General features: G+C 37.3%; 1 protein-coding gene across 5 annotated transcripts in view; it reads right to left on the bottom strand.

The window, feature by feature from the left end:
• LOC103524904 overlaps positions 1-20,046 on the bottom strand; it is a 132,402-nt gene that overhangs the window by 26,735 nt on the left and 85,621 nt on the right. For 2 of the 5 annotated variants that reach the window (XM_026820253.1, XM_026820256.1), the window contains exon 3: positions 3,865-3,971. The exons of the other annotated variants lie outside the window; for them this stretch is intronic. In XM_026820253.1, the coding sequence (XP_026676054.1) occupies positions 3,880-3,971 (92 nt within the window). In that variant the 3' untranslated portion in view covers positions 3,865-3,879. Of the gene's footprint in view, positions 1-3,864; positions 3,972-20,046 lie in introns of those variants that run through there. 5 annotated transcript variants of the gene reach the window in all.

Raw genomic sequence — 20,046 nt, 5'->3', positions numbered from 1 at the left:
GACCACTGCACAATTTAAGGTTGACGTGGAAAATTTTGGCGCTTGAAGTCTTCAATCCTAGTGCTTGTTTTTTTAGAAGTAAAAATTAGTTATTAGAAAATTTCACCCGAACAACAGAGATCTCAAGTTAAGTAAAACTATGTAAAACTGTCAACCATTCTGGAAAGCAGAGTCGAGGAGATAATGTACATTGTACACATGTAGGTATTTGTCCGAAATGTCAAAATGTCTAACGGCATGCCAACAGTTGCATGCCAGTCAGCATGTTCTTACTGCTGTCAGCATCCACCGCTGGCCTACAAAAAACAAGCCGACAACAAAAATCTAAAATCCTTTTTCAGTTGGTTTCTTAGCAGTCGAGTTTGTCAACTTAAAATATGACTGAAAGGTAGTCCTTTGAAAGCAAGGATAACACAGGAAAGGAAAGCCATTCAAAATAATATAGTGTACAACTTGTATAGCTATTTAGCTACTTCCTTCAGAACCTGTGGGATAGTTTCCTTGAGTCACAGAACAAGAATAATAATAAACTGAATATTAAACAAATTAGGTAGGTACATAGGTACTGATTTTCTATAATGACGATCGAATAAACTACGGGCTAAAAAATTCCCGGAGGGACGGGCCCAGCTTGTTTTCTGTAAATATGTACGAGTAGGTACCTATGTATTGTGTGTGCTTTCCTCTCTATTCATATTCACAGTATTATTTCCCCAAGAAACAAACATGTATCGGGGAGAAAAGTTTCCGTGTTTTTTCCATGTTGACTTGGAAACTATTCACACGTACAGGTTTAGTGTTATCCTACAAGAAGTCGGGATAAAATGCAGCAAAGTTCTCAACTAAACGATCAAAGTGTTCGATGAAAGTATTGAAAGTTGCATAAGCCAAAACACAACACAAGTATTAAGGGAAAAACACGTGCAAGTAGATACAGAAAGAATTGTACAATTTGAGGAAAAAATTCGTTCGAATTGAAAGACATTCAAGTCAAACACTCAAGAACAATAAAAAATATATTGGATAGTTAATGTAATATTAGACGATCCCAAGGATTGGAGTATCAAACAAGATGAAAAAAGATGACAGACATACTCATGCAGGATTGTATAAGACATCAGAGATAGAAGAGGAAACTATGTATAAACAAATCACCAAAACTTGTCAATGAGACTCGGACTTTCTGTCCGAGACTCGGACAGAAAGGAATAATCTTAATGAGAGTTGTGTAGAAACAATTCTAAAGTAATTCAATGAATGAAAGCCGGCAAAAAAAAGCATAAAAACGGGCAAAATAATAAATCCGAAAGCTTACATCCACGCTCTGTCACAAAGGCTGACCCAAGGGTTAAAAGAAGATCTCCGATATCAAAAGGAAGAGAAAAACATACCGTAGAGACGGTACGCAATATTTACAAAATGGTTACACCAACCAGCAGCCTTAGCAATGCTTCTGAGTACGTGTTCAGTGTTATCAATTTCATATGGCAAGAGATATCTTTTTCAAATATGTTTTCGGTGTATGTGATGGAAAGAAAAAACAAGAAGGGAGGTAGAGGCGCAGAATGGGAGATAAAATGAGTGAAAAAGGGAAGGAGTGAGATAAAGGAGAGCCAAGGGGGCGAAAGGGGGTATAAAGAAGTGTCAAGGGGAAGGTAAAGGAGAGGTTTGCTGGTGAATCTACTTTTACGCTTTCCTCAACACAAATACAAGCTTTTACGTGTTCTTTTCTTTTTTCACTCAGTCATAGAGATGTAGAGACGTGGGAAGAGGAATCGAAACGAAAGATAACCAAACAATAGCTTGTTCTTTGAATGAAAGAGAGAAAAAAAAAAACTTTGGAAATATGGAAATGACCCCAACATCAAATCGAACAAGTTTAAGGCTGAGTCGGGTTTTGGATATGGGAGTTAGAGATGTAGAGACGTGGGAAGAGGAATCGAAACGAAAGATAACCAAACAATAGCTTGTTCTTTGAATGAAAGAGAGAAAAAAAAAACTTTGGAAATATGGAAATGACCCCAACATCATATCGAACAAGTTTAAGGCTGAGTCGGGTTTTGGATATGGGAGGGAAGCTCTTGTAACGAGAGCAGGAGATGGAACCGTTCCAACATTGCAGACATTTGAAGTCATGAGGGTTTCGAGGGAGCTAAGCTCTCGAAATCCTTTCATGAGATCCAGAAAAGGATGGGACCTACTTATCACGATGAACTTGTCATTCCGGATAAGGTTTATTTAAGAGCCAGGACTCCTCATGTTGCCTTTATTGGTCCATTTTTTAGACATTTTTCATATACCTAGATTGTGCAGAAACAAGCCTAAATTTCTTTTCAATCATTATAAGGTTTAGTTTGTCAACGAATCGACTTGGGGACTAACTAAGTAGGGAGATTCAACCATAGCAGGAAAAAATGAACTTTTAAAACTGACCACCAACAGCGAAGGAAAAATGTATCAGCGAGAGAATATACTGCTGATAATGCTAAAGACCCTGTATTGGGAATAAATTTGAATTTATTAAAATTGAAGAATTTCTTCATACAAGAAAAAAATTGCCTACCCAGCACTACCTACTCCGGTGGATTAAAATATTACACGCTTTAGTTAGATCTAGGCAGTCTACATTATGCTAATACCATATTTACCCATTAACTCATTTACTTAATTTATGTTTCGTTAATACCTACATTAAAATTATCGTGGAGAAATATAATACTTTTCCATATCAGATGGTCAGAAATTCGGAGATAAGAAACGTCTTATCAAGAAGGAAGTCCCGCCTACCATATTTAATAGTTGTTCCAGCTAACACGTATTAAAAGTATTTTGAAATTTCATGCTATCATGGACACGCCGAATGCTCACTCCATTTTGAATTTTTTAAGCACGAGCAGAAAAAAAAACGATTTAATGTAAATTTTTGGACTGGTTTAGACAAACAATTGAATTAGGGGACTGTCAACTTTAATGGTCTAAGAGAGTTATTGTCAAAGGGTATTGAACTTGAAACGCTAATAAAAGAACCTGATGGCAAATTAGTTCAAATCGTATTTCAACGCATATGACCTGATGGTAATCCATATGTATTTAGGAATACTTTGGCAATATTTTCTTTTCTACTACGAAGGACATCGTCAGTACTGCCTACCATTAGTGTCAATGTCTCCTAATATACTATTCAGAGTATTCAGTGGAGATCCACTTTGGTCAGGGTCAAAGTTACACCCTATATTTATAACTAGCTGACTAGCAACATCCTGTATATTTCTCGTAAAAACCAAAGGCATATTTTTCGATAAAGTTTGAAAGTTTTGATAAGAACTATTTGATGATTGAGAAATACCATAATAATTTCCTGTATGCAAGCTGCAAGCTCGCTTATCGGCATCTTATCACTGGAACTCGACAGACTGTTGGTAAACATTTCTTTATCAAAGTTGTCTTCACATTTCATATTTATATCCAGGTTGGCTTATCGGACTTCCATACGAGAATCGGATATGTTTATTAACTTGTGGACTATTTTTTAATACTGTTGGGCTATTAAATATGGTACATCAAGTAGTAGGAACTTGTAGGAAGCTATTTTCTCCATTATCTGGAACTTTTTGGTGAAGTGAGCCAGATTGGAAGCGCTATGTGCTATGTTGTTGTTTACCTAGTTTAGATTTGCCTTGTTCTGTTTCATATTCCTTATCTTGATATTGTTTATATTTCTCTTAATGGTCTCCCCTTCTTCATCACTATATCCCCTTTTCCTTTCATCCTGTTTTGCTACAAACCGTCAAACCCAAAGCTATTTGAAAAATTGGTAGATACTTCATTTGGCACGTCCAATAAGCAGTAAATGAACTGCTTTCTATTGAAGTTGAACATTTAAGTCGAAGGCTTTTTAAGCAACAACTTACTGGTACTCTTAATGTAAGGCACATTGGTCCATTTCATGGAAGACACTGTCTGATACATACCTGAAACAAAAGAAAAAAAAGCAAACATAAGTTTTATGTAACTTTACTTTTATTTATTTTATGTATTTCTTTATTTTTCTCAGGAAAAAATCTAAATCTGAAGTCTACAGCTCTTTCTCCTGATCAGATATCCAATCCATTAGTTCGTGTTTTCAGTTTTAAAAAAGAAAACATAACTTTATTTTCCAATGGAGGTACACACCTCAGAAGTTCTCTCCTTCAATGGTACTTCAGAATACACAACTTTTCAACATGATGCTTTGGGCGCATGGAGGTACATAATACCCACAGCAAGCAGGAAAAAGTAGGAACTCTTTTGCAATACTTGGTATCATCTTTCATTTAAATATGGGTACCTACCTATCATCTGCCGAGTTCAAAGTTGAGTACATATACGTAGGCAAGAAGTTCTCTCCTTCAATGGTACTTCAGAATACACAACTTTTCAACATGATGCTTTGGGCGCATGGAGGTACATAATACCCACAGCACTCGGGAAAAAGTAGGAACTCTTTTGCAATACTTGGTATCGACTTTCATTTAAATATGGGTACCTACCTATCATCTGCCGAGTTCAAAGTTGAGTACATATACGTAGGCCGAGGCCTCTGAAATCCATTTTCAAACATGTGCCATAAAATAATACTCAATATTATGTACGTTCCTAGTTCCCACATGTGGATAAAAATTAATTAATAAATTTAATGAAAGGATTTCAAAAAACAATGCCCCAAAATTCTGCTGAATTTCCCCCGAAACGTTCCGGGTATTGTGTGCTCAAAAATGCATGTTCGCTAATAATATCCGATAAATAAATTTATCGTCGAATTTCGGACTCGGTCCTGAATAAATTTCGAGGGAGAACGAATTTGTGAAAATTTTGATTGAAAATTCATTTCGGCAACATTTCCAGACGAGGTTCTTTGTTAAATTTCCAGGGAAATTGTGTACAGACTTTGGCATTTTCACGGATGACATTGATTGGCAGGCCAAGAACTCTTTCACTACTGCTGGTATAGCTGATACGAGTGATAAGTGCATAAGCCATTTGAGCGGAAAATTGCAAAGATTTTGAAATTTTCCTTCCAATCTTTTCAAGTAGTGACATGTGAGCATGTGACCTATTCCACGAGCAACTCTGCACTCTTCACCACTCCCCACTTTTCACTCCAACGCCGAACGCCGTACCCTACTTCACTGTTTTCTACGGCAGAAGTGAAAATGGAGGGTTGGGAGTGGTTCTTGGAACAGGCCCCCGGTTCCAACTTGAATTACAAGCTCCGCCACTGGTACGTGTATTGGAAAACAACACAATGGATAATGGAAATGGCGAGTTTGGACAAGGGGGGGGGATTGGAGGGAGGGGGAGGAGTGGTAGATAGTTTTCCAAATTGTTGTTCCTGTTTTTCGCTCGAATAACACAAAGCTTCAATGGAAAAGTTAATTATAATCCTCCTCCTCTCCCTCTTATTCTCCCTCCCCCTCCATTGTTATCTCTCCTGCCTCCCCCCTCCCTTCGTCTCCCTTCCCCTCCCTTTTGTCATATTAGGGATGAATACTGGTTGGTATGAGTGGAAACCCCTCTCGCACAAATAACACAGAACACACCATTCAAAAATAGATCGAACAAATAGAACAGATTACATTCGAGTTGTACAATGGGCTCGAAAAAGTTCTTGCCCATATAAAGTTATTAATAATAGAGGAGCTAAATACTTCCATTTATCAGGCTATTATGGGTCATTTATCATGAGTGTGCTACAGATACACCAATATTCCAGCATTCACATTCTATGCCTATTGAAACTCTTACGGGGTGGACTTACTGCAAGAAAATTTTATACAAGGAAAGTTTATTTGGCAGTGATCTTTGGTTCCAAAAGCCTTGTGGCATTTAGTTTTGTCTTCGGCCAAGCCGCCTTTCCTATGTGTTTATCATTCTAAGCCAGGAATCTCTAACTTGGATGAGTGTAGGGTCCTCATGCTAGTCGGACTTTGTGGCGAATGTGACTAGGTTGCACATTATTCAATAAAACCATGTAAAAAGGGAGTTCTCAGGAAACTCCGGACAACTATAAAAGAGCTCACAGACCTTCACGCCAGTTGGAAATCCTTGTCCAAGATAATGTATTACGAATAAGGGGTGAATCTGATGAAATAATGGAAGAAAAAAAAATAGTAAAGCTCTCCTAAGTAAAGGGTCGAAAGTCGAAGGGTTAAAACCATGTAAAAAGGGAGTTCTCAGGAAACTCCGGACAACTATAAAAGAGCTCACAGACCTTCACGCCAGTTGGAAATCCTTGTCTAAGATAATGTATTACGAATAAGGGATGAATCTGATGAAATAATGGAAGAAAAAAAATAGTAAAGCTCTCCTGAGTAAAGGGTCAAAAGTCGAATGGCATTGAGGGTTGTCTCAGGACAGTCTAGTCTAGCTAGCTTTCTCGTCGATGATTAATTCGTCACTAATGCAGGTTCAGCAATTAGACAAGGGACATTAACAAAGAATACATCTGTATGGATTACAACGCGGTTGATATACAAACTCCAGAGACATACGAAGACCCATCACAAACATATTTTATTTCACGAGATAAAAAAACGTATAATAAAAATTACATTTTTCTATACATTAACAATCTCACAGAGGGTTCTTTATGATTTTTTTCTAAATATAAAAGAACAACAATAAACCGGTTTTTTTCATTTTTTAATTTTAAGCACTTTGGGGTTTTATAGTTGATATTAATTCTCGTTTTTTATGTGCTATGTGTATCGAATTTTAATGGCTTTATACACATTTACGTATACTTTTTGATATTCGTCTGCAAAGTCATGCGTAGGTACTTTGCCAAGCTGCAGTTTAAATACTAATCATTTCAAGTTCAAATTTCAACGAAGGGTTAAGGTGAAATGGTTGTTGCCGAAGAATCTCTCCATTTTGGCAAGGCAACGTTAATGGGCACCACATATTAGTTGAGCGAACACTTCAGTCGTTAATTTAAGACCGGTTTTAGCGTTACCTATGTTAAGCTACGCCGAGGAAGGCCAATAAATGGATGGGTGACTTATTATATTGGGAAGAAAGGGAGAACGGGCTCTAGTCTTGATTTTAAATCATGACATGAAAGTAAAATCAAAAAATCAAATCAAGAATAATAATAATGAACTGAATATTAAACAAATTAGGTAGGTACAGTACATAGGTACTGATTTTCTATAATGACGATCGAATAAAGTACGGGCTAAAAAATTTCCGGAGTGACGGGCCCAGCGTATTTTCTGTAAATATGTACGAGTATTGTGTGTGCTTTCCTCTCTATTCATATTCACAGTATTATTTCCCCAAGAAACAAACATGTATCGGGGAGAAAAGTTTCCGTGTTTTTTCCATGTTGACTTGGAAACTATTCACACGTACAAGTTTAGTGTTATCCTACAAGAAGTCGGGGAAAAAACAAGCCGACAACAAAAATCTAAAATCCTTTTTCAGTTGGTTTCTTAGCAGTCGAGTTTGTCAACTTAAAATATGACTGAAAGGTAGTCCTTTGAAAGCAAGGATAACACAGGAAAGGAAAGCCATTCAAAATAATATAGTGTACAACTTGTATAGCTATTTAGCTACTTCCTTCAGAACCTGTGGGATAGTTTCCTTGAGTCACAGAACATTTATTTCAGTCAAGTGATGACAACTGCTATAACATTAGGGTTATGGTCCTGTCGTACTCTTGCTGCTTTTAAATTGAAACACAGCCCATTAATTCTAAAAGCTACTAGTAAAGGGTATACTTTACTTTGAAAATCCGTATTTACAAAGGTACTTTCAGGGTTTTTGATGGTTCTCTTGAAAATGTGCGCAACCTTTTTGAAAGGAAGCTCATGAAAATTGATCTTTGATCTTTACATCACAGAACATTTATTTCAGTCAAGTGATGACAACTGCTATAACATTAGGGTTATGGTCCTGTCGTACTCTTGCTGCTTTTAAATTGACACACAGCCCATTAATTCTAAAAGCTACTAGTAAAAGGTATACTTTACTTTGAAAATCCGTATTTACAAAGGTACCTACTTTCAGGGTTTTTGATGGTTCTCTTGAAAATGTGCGCAACCTTTTTGAAAGGAAGCTCATGAAAATTGATCTTTACGTTGCTTGTCAGCAAACCCAGACCTCGAACATCCTGAATTAAGTACAGTTCTGAAATTCTTACACGCAGTCCTGACCTGCAAAGCTCTACACAAAGAGGAACGAAAGAGTAGATTCAAGAATTTTTATTTTTGAAATATGAGATGATGGGAAGTGATAAGGTCCAGATTATTACCAAGATGGGAGGACCAGCATACGATACCTATACCAACTCGATCTCAGTATATCCAGTATATCTCTCTGAGTCTGAAGACTTCTACCAAGTTGGTATTCAAATATGATGGGCCGGAGAAGAAAGAACACTATGATATTTGGAAATCATAACTCACAGGTCAAGACCAAAGCCCTGACAGGAATTTTGAGTTAATTCCTTTTCGCAGCTTTATCTCAAGATCGGAGTGGTTCATGCCAAGTTGTCTCTAGAGAATCTGTTAAGTGTGCTCAAAACGACCAAAACCAGGCGAGAACTCGTTACAACGCATAGGTCATCAACGTCATTAAAACCTAGCTCTTCGCAGATTCAAAATGGCGTGGAATGTAAGTATGTCTAATTTTCATAAAAATACAATTATGAAAATACTTTGTAAGAGCTATCCGACAGTTTTGTTTGAATTACTGTCGACAATTTTGGCAAGATCTCGGGTTTCAATGGTCAAAGAGAGATTATCTTTTGTCCCAACTTGCTTTAAACGATAGCAAAGTAGACACTGCTGTTCTTGACTTCAAACTAAGATCCTGGGCCATGACTGTTCCCTCTCTAAAACCCTATAGCATTCACTGAATCAATTTTGGCAAGATCTCGGGTTTCAATGGTCAAAGAGAGATTATCTTTTGTCCCAACTTGCTTTAAACGATAGCAAAGTAGACACTGATGTTCTTGACTTCAAACTAAGATCCTGGGCCATGACTGTTCCCTCTCTAAAACCCTATAGCATTCACTGAACAGAAACATGCGAGTACATCTCAAGGAAAAGTTTAAACTAAATCATCAAGTTTAAACTTTCAAGATGCTAGAAGCTTGTCACAGTTAAAAGTTAGACTCTCTTCTTGTTCTCTTCTCCTGATTACTTATTCGTTTTCAATCTTCATGTTTTCCTTCTTTTCTTTCGGTCGAAGCATGCAAATTTCTTCCCATTCATCGCAACATCGCAACTTTTCTGCAGCGTTTTTCCTGATGTGGAAAAAGAAATTTTTCAAATTACTTTTGAGTTTGAGGCATCACTGATCAGGAGTGTTTTCAAGTGGAAACCAACAAACTGGTAAAAGCCTTTTAAGGCAAGGATCTTGGATCTTTTAGAGCCAGAACTAATATTTACAGAAAAGCTGTAAGACTTTGTTCAGGATTCTTCAATGTCTACGATCTGATTGAGATTCTGCTTTTTAACGCTTTCATGGTTGATATTAGAAAAATATGTGTCAATCTTCTTATGTAAATATACAGCATTGATTTAGCCTGTGAAGGTAACCCTCTTTTGGCCTATGAAGCCAGCTCCTAATTAGTGTCCTCAAGAATCTGATCACAACTCGGAATCGCCAGTAGCATTGGTCCAAACCCAGCTGGTCACAAATTCTTAAAACAAAACCTGGATCCTTCCTAACCTAGGGACCTGACTTGAGTGCAAGTTGAAACTTGAAATATTATTCATTTTCCTCTCATTCTTTCTTGAGTTTACTCTCATTTTATTATCCTTTCTTTCTAAACTACGTACTATTCTTTCTTTTCTTTGTTTGTCTTGTGTTTTCAGTTTTTTAAAAAAGAAAACATAACTTTATTTTCCAATGGAGGTACACACCTCAGAAGTTCTCTCCTTCAATGGTACTTCAGAATACACAACTTTTCAACATGATGCTTTGGGCGCATGGAGGTACATAATACCCACAGCACTCGGGAAAAAGTAGGAACTCTTTTGCAATACTTGGTATCGACTTTCATTTAAATATGGGTACCTACCTATCATCTGCCGAGTTCAAAGTTGAGTACATATACGTAGGCCGAGGCCTCTGAAATCCATTTTCAAACATGTGCCATAAAATAATACTCAATATTATGTACGTTCCTAGTTCCCACATGTGGATAAAAATTAATTAATAAATTTAATGAAAGGATTTCAAAAAACAATGCCCCAAAATTCTGCTGAATTTCCCCCGAAACGTTCCGGGTATTGTGTGCTCAAAAATGCATGTTCGCTAATAATATCCGATAAATAAATTTATCGTCGAATTTCGGACTCGGTCCTGAATAAATTTCGAGGGAGAACGAATTTGTGAAAATTTTGATTGAAAATTCATTTCGGCAACATTTCCAGACGAGGTTCTTTGTTAAATTTCCAGGGAAATTGTGTACAGACTTTGGCATTTTCACGGATGACATTGATTGGCAGGCCAAGAACTCTTTCACTACTGCTGGTATAGCTGATACGAGTGATAAGTGCATAAGCCATTTGAGCGGAAAATTGCAAAGATTTTGAAATTTTCCTTCCAATCTTTTCAAGTAGTGACATGTGAGCATGTGACCTATTCCACGAGCAACTCTGCACTCTTCACCACTCCCCACTTTTCACTCCAACGCCGAACGCCGTACCCTACTTCACTGTTTTCTACGGCAGAAGTGAAAATGGAGGGTTGGGAGTGGTTCTTGGAACAGGCCCCCGGTTCCAACTTGAATTACAAGCTCCGCCACTGGTACGTGTATTGGAAAACAACACAATGGATAATGGAAATGGCGAGTTTGGACAAGGGGGGGGGATTGGAGGGAGGGGGAGGAGTGGTAGATAGTTTTCCAAATTGTTGTTCCTGTTTTTCGCTCGAATAACACAAAGCTTCAATGGAAAAGTTAATTATAATCCTCCTCCTCCTCCTCTCCCTCTTATTCTCCCTCCCCCCTCCCTTCGTCTCCCTTCCCCTCCCTTTTGTCATATTGGGGATGAATACAGTTTTTGTGATCTTGTTGATATGCTTTGGTAGTTTAGTACTGATCAAATTCACATTGTTCCATTTTTTGTTAGGAATGGGAACTCCTCTGTATACGAAAAGCTGTGCCAAAAAAGTTGAGCTTTTTTTGCAAAATACAATATACAACTCTTGTAGGGATTACAAAATTCCATGCTTTGGAATGCCAATGAAATTTCGTTGCCGTGCTGCCTTGAAATGACAGTGATGATAGCACTACGAAACATGCTAGGTATATGCCTTGGAATGGCAGTGAAATTTCCATCCAGTGTCTTGGGATGGCAGTGGAAATCGTATGCCTTGATAGACAGTGCGAGTAAACAAATTACATGTTCTTGGGAAATGGCAGGATAAAATTTAATACCTTGGAATGATAGGAAAATTCCCATGCCTTGGAATGGCAGGTTAATGTCTTGACCTCTCCACCAAAAAAAGAACCAATTCCTACCTTAATCAATCTATCCCAGAGCTTTCCTCCCAGAATGCCTATAGCCTGTAGGTATAAGTCTCTGTCTCTGCCTCCCATATTTAAATTCCGGGATGTTTTCTATCCGGGATTATTGTTTTCCTTCCATCATTATTATTCAATGTTGCATGCTTGTTATGGTGTATCGTGCCTCGTGTAAAGGATTCTGTTGGGATTTGGCAATGTTTTTATAGTAGGTATTCAATTTATTTATTTTTTTTCCTTTTCGCATTTTTTCCAACATTGCCTTTTCTATTTTTAGTCCGTCCTTCCTTTATTTTTACGATAGTAATGAAAAAAGGTACCTATGGTGGATGGGCTATTTTATTCGCTTCGGTGCCGTCTGTCTGTCACTCTGTCTGTCCCCATAGAAGGACTTATCCAAACCGGGTCGACCTATATATATCAAATTAAAGGTCTTTTTTTACCAGGAACACGAAAATGGTGGTGCAAATTTTGTCCAGAGAACCCTAAAGCAAAAAAAAAACTGGTTTATGGTGGATTTTTTTCACATTTTCTCACACAAATGAGCCCTGATCTTGAAATTTGTCGCAACAGCATAACAATACCGTGATTTTATCGACATCAAATTTAGAAGAGAGCTGATTCATGAGATTGCATCACTGTTTGAGGTTACCTGCTTGGTTTTGATCCATTTGTTAGAGCTGATAGCTTAAGGATCTTTGATGATACTTTCAGCTGCAAGAGACTCACAAAGTCTAGTCCTAACGGGCGCTAACGGGATTTTTATGCTTTCCTTGATCACAACCAGAAAACTAGATGTTTAGAGAGTCTTGAAAACTTTCTAATGAATCTCTGAATGGAATGCATACAAGGAATCAAGGTTTCAAGGTCTAATTTTATTTATAGATAAGACATACGTTCTTACTTAAAAGTAGGTAATTCGATCAAATTTTTAATAGGATTATTTATTTAGAAAGAAAAAATGAACAATACCTAAATAAAGCTAAAACTGTCGCAGTGGACCTCGAAAACTCCGTTAATTTAGAATTAACTCATCCAAGTACAAAGCGACATTCAATATCATACAGGATCAAGTCAGGTACCGTTAAATTTTAAATCGGTTTAAATACTTCATCCTGAAATCTGGAACAACAATCAAAATTGTTCCTCAACAACGGATATCATTTGATATGCATGCAGTGATGAGAGAAGGGAGAACCTTCCAAAATATTTCGATCAAACTAAATTAATAGCCCTCTAAAGTTCTTTAGACATAAGTGAGTGTAGACGATTCGTGTTTTTGATTACGGGACAGCTCCCTCGGGGCTTTTCAAAACACCTCACAGTCTCTTGTGAGAGATTTATCAACGTACCCTGACTGCATGTAGATTGTAGACCGTCCTAATATTTAAAACCAGAGCCCAGGGTTGGCAAGAGACTAAAAAATGGTGTGTATTTTAATATTTTTAGACATTTACAGTCCATATTACAGGCAGGTGTCTGTAAACTTACTTGGGCATTTTAGGCATCCACACCAATAACACTATCTACCAAGAATCTTCCGACTAGTTTACTGCTGATTGTCTCTACCAGATAGCCTAAGCCAAGGAGAGCTGAAAGTAAGAAAGAAACTAGCCAAGAACAATTTTATTTGTACTTTTTTTTCCAAATGTGTAGAGTAACGTTTCAACGCTTGTAGCGAGATGCACTTGTGATACTTGACCTGGTTGCCATTGGATTGGGAATATGGCACTGGCAAATAGGATAAATACAGGGTGTTGTAGTATCTTTCGCAGATGCTACAAGAATTAATAAGGAAACTTGAGAAACTTTGGGCCATATTTAATGAGCAAATACTGTCTCAAGTTGCACAGAACCATGAATTCCCAACACTTGATAGTCTGAAGTCGTTTCACTCTGACTTGAGAACAAGACTTTTTGTGTCAGAAGACGAGATGTTTGACTTTTGTAGCCCCAAAAGATGGGTCCAGCTTATACGAATCTATGTACCTTCGACAAAAAACTAAGTTCAACAATGAGATTGACACCAAGAAGAACTATGCTGACTGATCCTTTAACTTCTAAAGCTGATATAACTGTAGAACTAGTTTAAAATTAAAGTTAATCAGTTTTCCCAACCTTTCTAATATTGTCTAGCAAGAAATACAATTTTCCATTATTGAAAATAAAAACTGCCAAACTTTCACGAGACCATCTTCTATTTACATTTCCCTTTTACTTAATGTTAACAAACGACTCGTCCGTATATTCAGGCATTCCATCTCTAATACTGTTAGCGACGAGTCCCCTGTAATCTGTATCAATAACAATAAAAGAGGATAAAGTTGTATCCAGAGGTGTCTCGGAATGTAACATCATCATAGGTATTGGGATTAAAAAACCTCAGGACAAAATCCCGGGGATAAAAACTTGGAGAACTTGAACTACTGGAATGTGGAAGAGAAGGGAGTAATAGAAAACAGGATTACCAAGTAATCTGACGAAACAATTAAACTAAATAACCAACCAAAGAAAGAAGATCGTGAGAGAACTACAAGATTGATATCCAAGTGCTCAGTGGACAAACAAAGCCAAACAACCCATTATATCTGAAATGATTAAAATTATAATTTTCATTATGTCGTTAGAGCCTTCAGATATGAAATCTAAAACGGTGACATGCTAATAAGAAAGGAATGTCCCAAACATGCTCAATTGCTCATACATTCCAAGCCATTACAATCAACAGCCTAAACATAATCTAGAGAACAAGCAGCCCAAGCACACCTTTTGGTATTGAAAACCAGTCTAAACACAAAGTATGACACCTCAGCCTGAGCTCAATTGCTCATACATTCCAAGCCATTACAATCAACAGCCTAAACATAATCTAGAGAACAAGCAGCCCAAGCACACCTTTTGGTATCGAAAACCAGTCTAAACACAAAGTATGACACCTCAGCCTGAGCATTAGATAGCCACATTATTACATGCTCATAGCAGCCTAAACATTCGCAGCAAATAGTTATACGCGATAGGCGAGCGGCGAATCTCTTTGAAACTCTTCCTCCAAGTCCTCACGAATGTCGGAAATTGATTGCATAGCGCCATTCAGCTTATACACCCTGTACGCACTAAAGTTGAACTGTACAAACTTGCGGTCAAAGTAAAAATAATTCAACCTCTTCCGTGACGTTGGCCTTTACCTGATTTGCGAGAAATTAAGCGTCGGGACCTTTTACTTGTACATAATTATTTTGTGAGAACTTTGAGGTCTTTCTGGATAAAGCTCATGTACAGTATGACCCCGGAACGGTTTTATCAGAGCTTATATTCCAATATTTTTCCAATCCAAACTTATCAGCAGAAGAAAGTTACAGGGTGACCGAGAAAAGGGTGGATGGATTTCACAACTCTCAACGAGATGTGGAGTTCTATCTCCATTTGCGATAGGGGTTGAAAATGACCGCGATCTTGAAAATAGCCACAATACCTTAGAAGGGATTAGAATGTCAAAAACTTGCCATAATGTCACAAATCCGCAGCTAATACAACAAAACGTCCACCTTTCTTTTTGGTAACGAGCTAAGATCATTTTTGTTCAGAAAGGAGAAAGGTCACTGTAAAATGGCCTCCCTGTAGAAAGGTTAGAAGGTAGAAAACCCTGCCAATAATGGTAATAATAAAATAGTCTTTCAAATTGCATTGGCGAGAAACTTAATATAATATTGCTTTTTTTCTTCCGTCTCTCCATTTCCATCATAAAGGGGTTTGTGTTTTCGATGGATGTTTCGCAATAATGTTATGAAATCATGAAAGCTTTTTCCTGTTTTCCGATATAAATTGACCATATAGAAAAATATGAGCCTGCTGGATTCTCTCCTATAAGCGTCATGGATATTGTACCTATCAAGCATATTGAATACATATTTAATATAACATTTAAAGAGAACCGCAGAGTTTAGAAGGCATTAGTATGCCTCACTAAATTGTTTTTTGCTTTTGCCAAACCGTCTTTATTCCGCTTTGGGAATGATTTGTTAACTATCTTGAAGACTCGTCTCCTGTTTGGACCAAAGCTAATTCATTCTATCCAGTTGTGAATACATAATACCTACAACCAACGTCTACATACATATTATATCTACCTAGTTCATGATTATTGCCCCCCAAAAATAGTAAAAATTAGTGAAAAGATAACAAGAAAGCCTTGACAAAACAATTACTGAAAAACTTCACAATCACCGCAACTGCAATAATACCCAGACCTTGAGACAAAATCCTCAGAGAACTCAGTCAAATTCACATTAAAACGCGAAGTCTATCCAACAGAAGTCGAAAGTTGAACATATTATTCCCGTTCAAACTTTTGAAAAACGTTTTGCCTAAAATAACATCTCTCCTTGTACACACGATAAAAAAACACTCCGAGCATCAGCAAAAGGAAAATTAAAACTTTCGTGAACAAAAAAATAAGAAAGTCTGCCAACTATGGATGTAAAATAAACTTTTGCAAAGACATTCTGAAAGTTCTTTTCCATTCGCAACCGAGATGGAAAAAAAAAATCAAATCAGAGCCGGCAATATATTAGTGTGGAGGCGCGAAGAAAATTTGTACTAACAGAGGCAATTTTAACTTTATTTGAATGTGTTTGGTAGAAGAACTTTCTTTTTTGCCTTTCTCTCTGGGACTTTTTTTTACTTTCTATTTTTTCTCTCCTTCGTATTAATATTTTATTATTAATGTAGCATGTCGAGAAAATCGCTTTTCCCAGCGTACCTTATACAGGGAAGCTCTTGTAACGAGAGCAGGAGATGGAACCGTTCCAACATTGCAGACATTTGAAGTCATGAGGGTTTCGAGGGAGCTAAGCTCTCCAAATCCTTTCACGAGATCCAGAAAAGTATGGGACCTACTTATCGCGATGAACTTGTTCTTTCGGATAAGGATTAAGGGTCAGACCTCATGTTGGTCTATTTTGAGGCATTTTCCCCCAGTTTCCCATCTTGTATCCCACCTTGAGCAGAAGCCAAGTTGACTTTTTAATAAAAGACTTTGTCAATGAATACACTTGAGGACTAACTTGTCCACGGGGACTGACACTATAAACACCCTGTATTGGGAATAAATTTGAATTTATTAAAATTGAAGAATTTCTTCATACAAGAAAAAAATTGCCTACCCAGCACTACCTACTCGGGTGGATTAAAATATTACACGCTTTAGTTAGATCTAGGCAGTCTAAATTATGCTAATACCATATTTACCCATTAACTCATTTACTTAATTTATGTTTCGTTAATACCTACATTAAAATTATCGTGGAGAAATATAATACTTTTCCATATCAGATGGTCAGAAATTCGGAGATAAGAAACGTCTTATCAAGAAGGAAGTCCCGCCTACCATATCTAATAGTTGTTCAAGCTAACACGTATTAGAAGTATTTTGAAATTTCATGCTACCATGGACACGCCGAATGCTTACTCCATTTTGAATTTTTTAAGCACGAGCAGAAGAAAAAAAAAAAAAAAACGATTAATGTAAATTTTTGGACTGGTTTAGATGAACTGTACAAACTTGCGGTCAAAGTAAAAATAATTCAACCTCTTCCGTGACGTTGGCCTTTACCTGATTTGCGAGAAATTAAGCGTCAGGACCTTTTACTTGTACATAATTATTTTGTGAGAACTTTGAGGTCTTTCTGGATAAAGCTCATGTATACAGTATGACCCAATACCATGTCCATCTAGACATCTCGATATGAAAGACTCTTCCACTTGTACTGCACTAAGAGCTGTGCTCATGGCTTCCTTGAGGGATCTAATTTGCTGCTGGAGTAAGATGAAATTACGGAAATATGTCAAAAGAGGAATAAGTAACGAAGAAGTTGTACTGCAAGGAAAATTGATATTTAATACTACTTGGGGAAAAGGGATGGGGGAATTCTACCTTCAGATAGTTTGCCGGAAAAAAGGGAGACAAAAATGGGTTCAGGCCATTCAGGGGTTCGGACAGCTACTAAGTAATTGAGCACAAGACACATCTTCAAAGAACCTGCATAAAATCAGGTTTTCAGCTTCATCCCTGGCTAGAAACCATACAACCATCGAAAAATCAAATTTTCAACTATTCAGTCCACCACTCCAAGTATCATTTTGGATCATAGGTTCATAGGGCTTGAATAGCTGGTGGCCCTACTTTTACCAATACCAATCATTCTGAATGAGGATGTGCTTACCTGGAATAGTCATGGAATCTTTTTGACAATTTAATTTGTAATTTTGTACCAATGAGAATCTAAGTTCTAGTAGCATTTTTTCTTGCTCTATCGTCAATCAGACAATCAAATAAGCTGTCAAGTTCAGGCGTACCTACATGAAAATTTATTACAAGATTAAACTCAGATTTATCTCGGTCAATGATATCCATACCAATACTCATACGAGATCGAAAACACAAAGCACCGAAGAGCGCGAGAAAAACCTGTTTGAAATTTCATGTCTATGAGGCATAATGGTATCTCTTCTGGGTTCAGAATGTATGTTTATGAACATACTTGGAACAGGTTGCATACAAAACATGGAACTTTGATGTAATGTAACACATTGTATTCACATGTTCCCCGTAATAAACATTAAACATGAATAAATATGTTGGGTCTAGGCGCTCTTAACTGGCCGTAATGACTTTTGATACAGGTTTTTGCTAAATAGAGGTCTTCTTCTTCGGGGACTATGTGTGTCATCTGGTTTGGAAGATCTACTCACTATACACTATAGGCTATATAGATACTGCTTCCTACTTAATAGGCATGTCGGAAGATTCAATCTGGAATGAAGGAATGGGAAACATTTACAAGAAGACCATCCATTACAAATCATAATTTCTTATCAACTTTGCAATATCTTGTCAACTTGTGCTCTACAACTTATCAATTACCTGTATCAACTGACTCACAGTTTGTATAAAAAAAGAGCAAGAGACCGATAGAATACTTGAAATAGGTTAGTATTTCTTTCAGTAATATTTTTCAGAGTCTCAATCATTTGGATAATAAAATCAATTTGTGTTGTTGCCATTGCGTAGCTACGTTTTGCTTTGAAACTCTTCAAATTACGGATACAAAAATCACTAGAAGTATACAAAACTGACGGAAAATTAGATTTCCAAGTTACGTAAGCCTCCAAATTTTCAGCACATGCTGTAGGAAATAAAGAACCAAATGGAATAGAATAGGAAAAAGAAGTTCTCAGTTCTTTATAATTCAGTTTCGTTATTCTTCTTGCTCTTGTATAAATCGTAATGAAGTCCATAGAATAAAATTGAGTCAGAGATACAATATGCAATCTCTCGTGTTATGCTTGCCAAGCAGTGGTGCGGTTTGGATGAATTTGTCCCGAACAGAATAGGGTCTTGATTGCAGCCAGATTTCAAATTGGTCACAGAGGGTCATTAGGATAAAACGAATAGGTGGGTTTGGAGAACTGACATCAGCGAAAGAGGAGTATAACTAAAACTGAAAGAACCTCCAAAGGATCTAATTGTTTGGATGGTCCTCCGAACAATCATGATCTACGATAACAAACAAACCAAACATATCTCTAGACAACACTAAATTATTCACTTGACAAAACGACCAAAGTATGGACGATAGCAAACCTACTCCAGAACAGGAAAATGACTTGTACCACGGATATGTCCAAACTTCGGTCTCGCCCAATATGAATAGCTATTAGCTAATGGTAGAGGTAACATCTTTGTTCCTGTTATCCGAACGGAACCAGCTCCCGTACCACCCAGTAAGTATCAAGTTTGAAGAAATAGAAGTAGACGAAGAACGCGAACATGAAGAAGAAGTAGGGAAAGAAAAAGAAGAAGAGGAGGAAGAAGGAGACGAAGAAGAAGAAGAAGTAGGCAAAAAAGAAGAAGAATAAGAAGAAGTAAGCAAAGAAGAAGAGGAGGACGAAGAAGAGGAAGAAAAAGAAGAAGAGGGTAAAGAAGAAGAGGGTAAAAAAGCAGAAGAAGAAGAAGAAAAAAGGTGTAGAAGAGGGCAAAAAAGAAAACGAAGAGGAAGGTAAAGAAGAGGAAGAAGAACAACAAAACAAAGAAGAAACAGAAGAAATGGAATTATACGACCAAGAAGTAGGGGAGGGTCAAGAAAGCAGGCAAACTTGACTGACTACTATAGACATGCAGCATCGAGGTGGATGACTAACTTCTGAATGCACAGATGAACAGATACGTCCGGGGTAAAAGGTGTAGAAGAGGGCAAAAAAGAAAACGAAGAGGAAGGTAAAGAAGAGGAAGAAGAACAACAAAACAAAGAAGAAACAGAAGAAGTGGAATCATACGACCAAGAAGTAGGGGAGGGTCAAGAAAGCAGGCAAAACTTGACTGACTACTATAGACGAGCAGCATCAAGGTGAATGACTAACTTCTGAATGCACAGATGAACAGATACTACGTCCGGGGCAGCACTTGCACTACTAGTTTACTGCTGATTGTCTCTACCAGATAGCCTAAGCCAAGGAGAGCTGAAAGTAAG

This window comes from Diaphorina citri, unplaced genomic scaffold (genome assembly GCF_000475195.1).
Source record: "Diaphorina citri unplaced genomic scaffold, Diaci psyllid genome assembly version 1.1 scaffold7, whole genome shotgun sequence".
Classification (NCBI taxonomy): Eukaryota; Metazoa; Arthropoda; class Insecta; order Hemiptera; family Psyllidae; genus Diaphorina; species Diaphorina citri.
Note: the sequence above shows the minus strand (reverse complement) of the source record. Positions and strands in the feature narration are given on the sequence as shown.